Source organism: Diceros bicornis, chromosome 34 (genome assembly GCF_020826845.1).
Source record: "Diceros bicornis minor isolate mBicDic1 chromosome 34, mDicBic1.mat.cur, whole genome shotgun sequence".
NCBI lineage: Eukaryota > Metazoa > Chordata > Mammalia > Perissodactyla > Rhinocerotidae > Diceros > Diceros bicornis.
This window is the reverse complement of record NC_080773.1, coordinates 34,763,768-34,775,917: the sequence shown is the minus strand read 5'-3', so window position 1 is coordinate 34,775,917 and position 12,150 is coordinate 34,763,768. Positions and strand designations below refer to the sequence as shown.

At 44.9% G+C, this 12,150-nt stretch overlaps 1 protein-coding gene across 1 annotated transcript; it reads right to left on the bottom strand.

Annotated features, from left to right (window-relative positions):
• Positions 1-405: 405 nt before the first annotated feature.
• Positions 406-1,371, bottom strand: LOC131397737 (olfactory receptor 2H2-like). Its single transcript, XM_058530794.1, has one exon. It carries the CDS (start codon positions 1,369-1,371, stop codon positions 406-408), a length of 966 nt encoding a protein of 321 aa, XP_058386777.1.
• Between the last annotated feature and the right edge of the window lie 10,779 nt (positions 1,372-12,150).

The window sequence follows — 12,150 nt, the reverse complement described above, 5'->3', positions numbered from 1 at the left end:
AACAGTTTTCATGTTATTAAATGGTTGAAAAGAAAACCAAAAGAAGAATATGTTGTGACATGTGAGCATTACATAAAATTTAAATTTCAGTGTACCTAAATAAAGGGTTTCTTTGGAGCACAGCCACGCTCACTCATTCATGTATCATCTATGACTGCTTCCCGGCTACAATGGCCGAGCTGAGCAGTTGCAACAGAGAGCACATAGCTGGAAAGCTGAAAATAGTTACTATCTGCCCTTTATAAAAAATGCTGGCGGCCCCTGACCTCTGCACAGAGATTCAGGGAGACAGAAGGCACTAAAAGGTGCACGGGGATTCAGAGAGCTAAAGGGATGTGTACAAGATCACAGGGCTAAGTGTCAGAGCCGGGCGGGAGCTTCCAGCTGTGTTTCCAGCTCCCCGGGTCAGCTCAGCACAGCGCGCCACCCTCGGAACCGGGCAAGGGCGTGGCGGGCCGCCGCATGCACCTCGCGGTTCCGAAGGCTGTGGATGAGCGGGTTCAGGACGGGCGTGATGACGAGATAGAAAACAGCCACCAGCTTGTGGCGCTTGGCGGGGAGGGCGCTGGAGCCCCGGGGGCGCAGGTACGTGGCGGTCACCGTGCGGTAGAAGAGACCCACCACGGCCAGGTGCGAGCTGCAGGTGGACAGTGCCTTCAGGCGGCTCTTGGCAGAAGGCAGCTGGCCCACGGCCGCCAGAATCAAGGCGTAGGAGGCGAGGATGAAGGCCAAGGGCACCAGGAGGATGGGCGTGCCCAAGCCGGAGACCAGCACGTGATCGGCGGTGGTGTCTGCACACACCGTCCTCAGCACCGCGGGCAGCTCGCAGGGGAAGTGGTCGACCGGGGGCCTCCGGCGGCAGAAGGGCAGGCGCAGCGCAGCCGCGGCGTTGGGCACCGACAACAGGAAGCCCAGCGCCCACGCGGTGGTGGCCAGGATGGCACAACGCGCGGGCGTCATGATCGCCGCGGAGCGCAGGGGCTGGCACACGGCCAGGCAGCGGTCCAGCGCCATGGCAGCCAGGAGAATGGCCTCGCAGCTGCCCAGGGAGATCCCCAGGTGGATCTGGGCTCCGCAGCGCGCCGGGGAGAGGGTGGCTCGGCGCGCCGTCACGTGCACCAGCACCTGTGAGAGCGTGGTGCTCACATACGCGGTGTCCAGCAGCGCCAGGTGGGCGAGCAGGGGGTACATGGGCCGGTGCAGCCGCTGGTCCAGTGCGATCAGCCCCACCAGGGTGCCGTTGCCCAGTACTGTGGCCAGATACGCCGCCAGGAGGGCCGCCCATAGCAGGGGCCGCAGGGGTGGCGGGGCCCACAGCCCCAGCAGCAGGAAGTCAGAGGTCCCCGTCTCATTCCAGGTGGCCGGGTCCATCCTGGGGAAGAAACGCAGCTGTGAGGCTCCACTCACAGAGGTAGCCACTTCTGGGGCTGGGGGTGTTGGCACTGATTGTTTTCCTCTGTCTCTTTGCTTTCTCACCTCTCCCTTCTCCCTCCTTCTTCTCTCCCTTTCTCTTTGTCTCTCTGTTTCTCTTTCTCTCTCTCTCCCTCTCTCTCTCTCTTTCTCTCTCTTTCTCTGCCTCTCCCTCTCTTCCTTCCTCTCTCTCTCCCTCCCTCACACCCTCTCATCTCTCTAGTCCTTCCAAATTCTCTGTTCTCTTTCCTTTTCCTTTTGCAATATGTTTTTCCTCTAGCACTCCCTTCCTCTCTCTCAACTTTGTCTTTACTGCTTGCCAGCCATGTGACTTTGGGGAGGTAACTCTTGACCTTTCTAAACCTGAATTTTCTCTCTTTTAAAATGACAATCAGTGTATGCTGGTGGGAATGCAAACTGGTGCAGGCACTATGGAAAACAGTATGGAGATTTCTCAAAAAATTAAAGATAGAACTACAGTATTATCCAGCTATTCCACTTCTGGGTATTTATCCAAAGAACATGAAATCACTAATTTGAAAAGATCTATGCACCCCTATGTTCATTCCAGCATTATTCACAATAACCAAGACTTGGAAGCAACCCAAGTGCCCATCAATGGGTGAATGGGTAAAGAAGATGTGGTATACTACTCAGCCATAACAAAGATGAAATCGAGCCATTTGCGACAACGTGCATGGCCCTTGAGAATATTATGCCAAGTGAAATAAGTCAGACAGAAAAAGACACATACCCAATGATTTCACTCGTATGTGGACGATAAACAAACACATAGATATGGAGAACAGATTGGTGGTTACCAGATGGGAAGGAGGTGGCGGGAGGGTGAAAGGGGTAAAGGGGCACATGTGTATGGTGATTGTTGGAAACTAGATATTTTGTGTGTGTGTGTGAGGAAGATCAGCCCTGAGCTAACATCTGCCAATCCTCCTCTATTTTTGCTGAGGAAGACTGGCCCTGGGCTAACATCCATACCCATCTTCCTCTACTTTATATGGGACGCCACCACAGCATGCCCTTGACAAGCAGTGTGTAGGTGTACGCCCGGGATCCAAACTGGCGAACCCCGGGCCGCTGCAGCGAAGCACACGCACTTAACCACTTGCACCACTGGGCCAGCCCCGGAAACTAGACTTTTGATGATGCAGTCTGTACAGAAATTGATATATACTAATGTGCACCTGAAATTTACACAGTGTTATAAACCAATGTGACCTCAATAAAATAATTTAAAAAATAAATAAAATAATGATCACAAAACTCATCTCACAGGATTGGGAAGGTTGCATGAGTGGATACACCCAGCACAGTGCCTTGTGCACGTTATCATGTTTTTATTCCTCTCCTCTCTCTGATTTCTCCATCTGTCTTCCCACACCCTTCACCCTACCTGGTCTTCCTGTCATTTCTAATGTTCCTGGCTTCCTCTCTTCTCCGCCTCTTATCTCATATTTCTCTGTCTCCACATCTTGATTTCTGTTTCACAGTGATAATACCAGCAGCTACCATTGTTTGAGCACCATGTGTGGGCCAGACATTCCTCTAAGCACTGTGTACACATTAACTCATTTATTCCCAGCAAAAGTCGTATTATTATTTTTCCCATTTTACACACGAGGAAACAAATTCTGAGACATATCTTTTGTTAAAGTCAAACAGAGGAAGAAATAAGCAAAACACCAAACCAAGCCATGCCTGACTGCTAGCCTAGGCTTTTAACTATTACATCCAACTTATTCTTCCCTCCTTCTCTCTCTGCCTTTTGAATCCATGTTCCTCTCATTTCCTTGTCTTGTCTTATTGCATTGGCTGAGAACTCGAGGACAGTGTTGAATGGTGGCGATGATAGCAGGCATTCGTGCCTTACTCCTGACCTTCATAAGGATTCAGTTAATGTTTCCTGGTGCCTTTTCTTTACACTCTTTGTCAGGTTAAAGAAAGTCACCTTTTCTTCTAATTTATTAAGATATTTGTTTATTTGAATCATGAGTAAATGCTGTATTATATCTAATACTTTTCTGTCATTAATTGTTTTTAATTATCACACATCTTTCTTCATTCTGTTAATGTGAATTACAGTCATGCACCACATGATGTTTTCGTCAAAACAGACCACATATACTATGGTGGTCCCATAAGATTAGTACCATACAGCCTAGGTGTGTAGTAGGCTAGCCCATCTACGTTTGTGTAAGTGCACTCTATGATGTTCATACAATGACCAAATCACCTAACAACACACTTCTCAGAATGTATCTCCATCATTAAGTGACACAGGGCTGTACACTGATTTACATTCTAACAATTATATCTAACAATTTTTCAGCACCAATTATGTCCTAGGAAATACTTTAAGAGCTTTTATATGGATGAATAAATTTCATTCTCACAAATACTCTGTGAGGTAAGTTTTCTTCTTAGTGTTTTTATGATATTATTATTATTTTCCTCTTATTACTACCTTATATATGAGAAAACTGAGGTAAAGATAGGTCAACTAATTTGCCCAAGTTAATATAACCATATAAGCAATCAGATTGGGGTTCAAACCTAGACATTCTCACTTTGGAACCAGTAATCTTCCTCTCTGTGTCATTCCAGTTATAGTCAATATTTCTTCTTTGCATTCCTGAAATAAACTTTCATTGTCTCATGCTGCATAAATATTTTGATAGAATGATGGATTTGTTTAATTAAAAGTTTATTTAGATTTTTTGTTTCATATTCATTATACTTTTAGAGTATGTTTATTATACTATTTTCTACCAGTTATCAGATCAAACTTATCCATGCCTGATAAAAGTTAGATCAACTATCAATCTTTTGCCCAGCTATCAATCAAAGTTATCCGTGCCTGAAATAAGCTAGATAGGATTCTCTCTTTTTCTATTATCTGTAACGTCTTGTATATAAGAATTGCTTCATCAATTACTTGGGAGATTTGGTAAAAGCTCATTCTGTTCTCTCTCCATTTCTCTCTCTCTCTCCTATTTTAGTTCCTTTCTTTTCCCTTATCCATTCCCCTGCATTTCTGTCTTCCTCTCTCTTCCTAGTCTCTATCACTCCCTCTCTCTCACCCTGTGGCAGGGGTTTGTGTGTGTACACGGGGGCCACAGGAGCCCATTCTCCCCAGTGGATCATGACCCCCATCAGCAACATAAGCCCTGGGGTTGTTTACACACCACCCAGTCCACCCATTCTGCCAGCTTCTTTTCACCTCTTCTGCTCTCCCTTCATTTCTTTCTCCACTCTCCTCTCATCTTCCTCCCTTTCTGAAAGCTCCTTCTTCCACACCATGGACGAAGCACTGTTACTCTGAGGTCCATGGCTGTGCTTCAGGAGTCTGCAAACCCCCAACATTAAATCATGAGTTGTGTTTGTCCATTTTGCTGGGAGGAGAGCGAATTTCTCCAAGAGCTTCATCACCCACACAAGGGTAGGGTCACAGTCAGCACCTCCTCTGTCTCTCTCCTCCCAGCTCCTCTTTCCCTCCCCACTATGGGGTTGTCTTCTTCCCTGACCAATGTTTCCTCTGGGTCTGTCACAATCCATTCATTCTCTCTCTCTCTCTCTCTCTCTCTCTCTCTCTCTCTCTCTCTCTCTCTCTCCTTTCCTCTCCCTATCTCTCTGCTTCTGCATCCCAGAGTTTGTTTCCATTTCTATTTATTCTGTGTCTTATTTTCTCTGTTTAGTCCCACATCTCATGCTATGGATCCTCCAATTGGGTCTTTCATTTTCCCTCTCACTCTCTCTTCCTTCCTTTCCTTCCTTAGTCTCTATTTCTCTTTTCCCCTTTTCTTCCTTCTTTCCAGCTGTATTTGTCTCTATGTCTTTCTCCTTATTTTCGCTCTGCTTTTCCCTTATTTTCATGCATCCATCTTGTCTCTTCTCTCTTTTCCTTCCGTCCCTCCCTACCACTCTCACGGTTCCCTGCAGTCTCAATTTCCCCCTCTCCCTACAGATTTTTCTTTCTCTGATAGTCTCTTTCTTCACTTCCCCTCATGCTGTCCTTCTGCCTCATCATTCTTCCTCTCATCTTCCTGCTTTTCTCTCTCCTTCATCCCTCAACACCCTTCCCAACTTTTTCTCTGGCTTACCCCTCCTCCCTTTCCCTCCTTCTCTGCCTCTTCTCCCACCTTAGTACCAGTGGCTGATGTCAGTTCGTTGTGGGGACAGCCAAGCTCAGGACTCTGGTCTCCACTCCTCCTCTCTCAGCACCAGGGCCTGGAATGGACAAGCACAGGGCAGGCCGTGAACACATGAGAAATCTGGCCTGTTCCTCCACCAGAGGAAGACCACTCCTGGGAAGTCAATAGAGGGCACCCGTCCTCCAAGAGTCACAGGGACCTTGTTGGTCTTGTTCTCAGCTGATCACATCCCCAGGGCTGACCCCAGAGCCTTCATTGAAGAGGTGTCCATATATATTTGTTTAAAAAAATGGAGGATAGTAGTTGAGAGTGTGAGTCTCTGTAATTGATTTGTTCTGTAAATATTCTGCCTTGTTCGTGGAGTACTGATGTAGACTCTCTGTGCCTCAGTTTCCTCATTTTTAAGTGAACACAGGTCTTATGTATACACAGCTGTGCTCACAATTTGGTGAATGTAATGAACCTGAAGTTAAGAATCCTTGCTCTGCAAATACTCCAATACATTTTGGAAGGCAACCTGATCTCTTGAACTTATTGGTTTTTAGGGCTTTGGGAGGGGGGCAAAAAAAATAGTATGTCCAATAGGCAGTTATATGTGTGACTCTGGGGCTCAGGAGAGGGATGATGGATGGAGACTGGGATTTGAGATGATCAAAATCCTCAGCATTTAAAAACCAACTGAAGTCATGGGTGCAGGTGAGGCCATGCAGGAGAGGTGCATGCAGAACTGGTGTGTGCCTTTTGGATCATTAAGGTCTTTGAGGAGAAAAATCACCCTCATAAACACAGTCACACACAAGTAATTTTGTACATTGGGATCTCTGATACACAAAACTGTCTCCATGTGGGTCTCCCCAAGAATCCATGACACGCCACAGACTCACCTCCACCCAGAAATCTCCTGCTTCCTCCTTCACCACAACACAGCTTCAAAGCCCCACATCCCCATAGCAGGACAGTCAGATGGTTCCCCAAGACCAGGGGTGGGCAGTATGTCTGAGATTCCTGGTGCCGGGGCTCAGGAGCCGAGAGGGTGGCAAGATGTCCCAACTGGCCTCATCACAGGAAGAGTTAAAGTGTTCTAAGTGGTTCCTTGGAGAGCCTTGTCACAAGGGACTGGAGGAAGCAACTGCCAGTCTCCCTGCTCTGAACACGCGCCCCAGGCCAAGGCTTTGGGCACCACCCTTGGCTGCCACAAGGAACCCTAATTGGCCATCACTAATGAGGTTTTGGTGGGGAGACCTTGGCACAAGAGCACAGACTGTCTTGGGCTCCTCTGGGACCCCTGCCTACCCTCTCTGGATGTGAGAATTGAAGGCAGACTGGGAGGAAAGCTTGCTTATTTCTTTGTCTTTTGTAATTGCCTCCCTCTGTCCTTCTCTTCTGTCTTTTCCTTTTTCCCAGATCTCTTTAAATATCTCTCAATCCATTTCTCTGAAGTTCTCTCTCTGCCTGCCCCCTTCTCAGTTTCTCATCCCTCTTTGTTTCTGTATCTCTGTCTTTTTTACTTAGTCTTTGTCTGTTGTAGTCTTTCCAAATGTCTTTGTCTCCCTGCTACCAGCTTTCTGTCCCTCACTCTGTTTCATTTCTCATTGTCTCTCTGACTCACTTCCGTGGTATCTGTGTCTCTCTAGGTTTCTTCTACTCTCGGTCTCTCTCTGACTTTCTCTATGTGCTTCTCCCTTTCTCTCCCAGAATCTCCTTCAATCTGAAAGTACTTTTTGCCCACTCTTTCACTTTCTCTCCCACCAGAGTTTCTCACTCTTTCTCCCCTATTGTCCTTTTTCCTCCTTTATCTCATCTGTCCTTCAAAATAGTATGATTTTTTTTTCAGGATCATCAAAGCCAATTTGTCAACAATCAACACAATTTTATATACAGGCACGGCTCTGAAATTAAGGAAACAGGCATGTGAATGTTGGAATCATCAGCATGGTACCTACACACACACCATAGAGCCATAGACATACCATGGACTGTAATGTGCTTTGAATTCAGGAATCACAGATGCCTTATCTACATGTTCTCATTCTCTACACGCTCTATTCCCACAGCACCCAGCATGGGTCCTATCACTGCATATGTTAAGTGACCATGGAGTGATGGGATAAATACATACCCAGACATTACGTGTGTCTGAAGACACATCATGCCCCCAGTTAGGGCCTTTTCTTCTTCTTTATAAAACAGTGGGACTTGACCTCACTTGATCCCATAAATTTGCTCTGAGGTCACATTTGCACAAGTTACTTGACATCACCTGCCTCCCTCAGCTGTCATTGAGTACACAATCTTAGTGTGATTTCAGAACCATGGACAGATCTCAGACAATGGTGGGGCTGGGCAAGTCAAGTCAAAGGCTGAACCAGGGAAATTTTTGCCTGCATTTTGGGTGCAAAGTACCAATCTTTGCTATAGACATAATACCTAACTTATGGATAAGGAATAAATGGAAGCAAAGTAAATTGGAGAGTTTGGTACACAGCAGTAGTTAAACATGCTAGCTATGATTACGATTTTCACAATCCTCTGCAAAATGGAAAACTATGACACCTCTCTCGTAGGGGATGGTCTACAGTCATCCAAGTCAGGACAGAAGGGAACCACCGCCAGATGATGACTTAATATCCAGCCTTTTCCTTGCAATATGCAGCAATGAAAGGCTGCAAAGGGGCATCACATCAGTTGAACTGGTTTCCATCTTGGCTGCCTCAGTGTCTACTGGTGGGTCTTGGGCTAGTCAGTCACTCTACATGCTTCAATATTCTGCTTTTAGCAAATAGGGCCACTCTAGAGAGCACTGCAGAGGAAAGGGAGGGTGTTGGGAGAAGTAATCATCACTGGGTCCTGAACATCCCTGCACATTCTTGAAGGGAATGCTAGGACTGCAAACCCGACTACTCTTTGCCAAGAAGAATTCTCAGCCTTGTGTTTGCAGTGAGCAACCCTGCAGCATGAAGGCACATCTTCTACACAGAGAAAGAGCAGACTAGCTTCCACTGACTATCAAAGAGGTAAATTCTCCAAACTCAGTGTGCCTCTCCTGCAATGCAACCCATTGTTGCAGTTATCCATCATAAGCTCTTTGCAGTCATCCCTCTAGGACTTGGATGGCATGGGGAACTGATACAAAAAAAACCATGAAGACGTCAGCATCATGGCGGAGTGAGCTTTCCCGTGAATTCTTCCCCCACAAAATACAACAAAAGTAACAGCCACAGACAAACAACGGAATCCCAGACAGTCAAAAGCTGGAGCGGAGGGATCCACACTGCCGCACATCTGAGAGCGGAACGTGCTGGGCCCCCGGAGGAAGTGGGGAGAGGTAAGGAGAACTCCGCTCCCTCCCCATCAGATCAGCGATCCGGTCCGCGCGGCTCCCAGAGAGGGGGGAGGGGCGGCCCTCGGCGGGAAACTGCAGCTCTTCGGGCGCTCTCAACCAGTGGGAAACTCCCGCACAGAGGGCTCAGAGGAGCCACAGGGCTACCATCAACATCTGAGCAACCCAGAGAGCGGATAAAGAGGGGCAAACGAGAAGCCTCCCACGTCAGGGACCCAGAGGGCAAAAGAGAGAGCTCCCCCGTCCCCACAACCCGGAGTCTGCAGCTCGACCAGATCTAGCGGTCCGAGGCAGACCTGAATAAATTGGACTGGACCCGTGGATCGCAGTGGGGAAAAGAAACAAAACAAAACAAAACAAAACTGCGGATCGCAGCAGAAAAACTGAGGCAGAGCGCAGGGGGCTTAGACTACACAGCCCTTCACCACCACACAGTGGCGGCAGGTGGAAAGTGCAACCAGAGACTTCCAGGATGAGGAAAACCAAAACCAACACAGGAACCACAATGCAAAAATATATGAAATCACCAGACCAGAAACAAAATGACAAGCAACCAGAAATCAACCCCGAAGACACAGAAATCCATAAACTAAATGACAGAGATTTCAAAATAGCTATCATAAAAACACTCAACGAAATACGAGACAACACAGACAAACAATTCAATGAGATTAGGAGTTTCTTCACAAAAGAGATTGAAATCATAAAGAAAAACCTATCAGGGCTGATGGAGATGAAGAACACAATGGAGGAGATAAAGGAGAATCTGGAATCTTTAAAGAACAGAGCTGACAATATGGAGGAAAGAATTAGTACTTTAGAGGATAGGAATACAGATATACTCCAGATGGAAGAAGAGAGAGAACTAAGACTAAAAAGAAATGAAGAAAGACTCCGAGAAATATCGGACTCTATTAGAAAATGTAACATAAGAATTATAGGTATTCCTGAGGGAGAGGAGAGGGAAAGAGGAACAGAGAGCCTATTCAAGGAAATAATAGCTGAAAATTTCCCAAATCTGGGGAAGGAGCAGGAAATACCAGTAAGCGAAGCCAACAGGACTCCTATATATATTAACAGACAAAGGCCTTCACCACGACACCTAGTGGTAAGGCTAGCCAGGGTCAACGACAAAGAAACAATATTAAGGGCAGCTAGACAAAAACAAAAAATAACGTACTAAGGAACTCCCATCAGGCTCTCAGCGGATTTCTCAACAGAAACTTTTCAGGCTAGAAGAGACTGGAATGATATATTCAAAATACTAAAAGACAAAAACTTTCAGCCAAGAATACTCTATCCAGCAAAAATATCCTTCAAATATGATGGAGAAATAGTAACTCTCCCAGATAAACAAAAGCTAAGGGAGTTCATGGCCACGAGACCGCCACTACAAGAAATACTCAAGAAGGCCCTCAGGCCCGAAAACAAGAAGAGAAAGGGAACACAAAGCTTGGAGTAAGGAGAAAAGTAGGCAGACAAAATCAGAGAAATAGTAGATCTTTACCGGAATAGGTTAGCAACCACTTAAATACTAAACTCAAAGATCAAAGGAAGAAATTCACCAAAAATAAATTTAACCTCATCACTGTAAACACACAGCCACAACACAAGATAGAATAAGGTATAACAAGAGCAACTTAGAAGGGGAAGAGGAAAGTGACTGAATTGACTTAGTATAAGGAAATAGGAGGCTATCAGATAATGGACTATCTCATACAGAAGATTTTTTGCCCAAACCTCAAGGTAACCACTAAACAAATAATCAAATTAAAACCACATATGATAAACAAAGAGAAAACTAGAAGAATCATAAGACAGAACAACCAAACTGAATTGGCAGTCCAAAACAAATGGGACAAGAAACAAAGGAAATGCAAAAGAACCAGAAAATAAGTGACAAAACAGCAACATTCAACCCTCATATTTCAATAATTACCCTAAATGTAAATGGATTGAACTCTCCAATCAAAAGATACAGAGTGGCAGGATGGATTAAAAAGCAAGACCCAACAATATGCTGCCTTCAGGAAACACATCTTAGCACTAAAGACAAGCACAGGCTCAGAGTGAAAGGATGGAAGACAATACTCCAAGCTAATGGCAAACAAAAGAAAGCAGGTGTTGCCATACTCATATCAGACAAAGTAGACTTCAAGATAAAACAGGTTAAGAAAGACAAAGAAGGGAAATATATAATGATAAAAGGGACACTCCATCAAGAAGACATATCACTTATAAATATATATGCACCCAACATAGGAGCACCAATGTACATAAAACAACTATTAACAAACCTAAAAGGAGAAATCAACAACAACACAATAATAGTAGGGGATCTTAACACCCCACTTACAGCAATGGATAGATCATCCAGACAAAAAGTTAATAAAGAAATATTAGACTTAAATGAAAAACTGGACGAGATGGACCTAGTAGACATATACAGAGCACTCCACCCAAAAACAGCTGACTACACATTCTTCTCAAGCGCGCATGGAACATTCTCTAGGATAGACCATATGTTGGGAAACAAAGCAAGCCTCAATAAATTTAAGAGGATTGAAATCATAACAAGCATCTTTTCAGACCATAAGGCTATGAAACTGGAAATGAACCAGGAAAAAAAAGCTGGGAAAGTGACAAAAATGTGGAGATTAAACAACATGCTACTGAACAACCAATGGATCATTGATGAAATTAAAGGAGAAATCAAAAACTATCTGGAAACAAACGAAAATGATAACATGCCATATCAAACCATATGGGATGCAGCAAAAGCGGTCCTGAGAGGGAAACTCATAGCGATACAAGCCCACCTTAACAAACAAGAAAAATCCCTAATAGGCAACCTTAAATTACACCTAACAGAACTAGAAAAAGAAGAACAAACAAAGCCCAAAGCCAGCAGAAGGAGAGAAATAATAAAAATCAGAGCAGAAATAAATGATATTGAGACCAAAAAAACAGTAGAAAGGATTAATGAAACAAAGAGTTGGTTCTTCGAGAAGATAAACAAAATAGACAAACCCTTAGCCAGGCTAACTAAGAAAAAAAGAGAAAAGACTCAAGTAAATAAAATTAGAAATGAAAGAGGAGAAATTACAACGGATACCATGGAAATACAGAGGATTATAAGAGAATACTATGAGAAATTATATGCCAACAAATCGGACAATCTAGAAGAAATGGATAAATTCTTGGACTTATACAACCTCCCAAAATTGAACC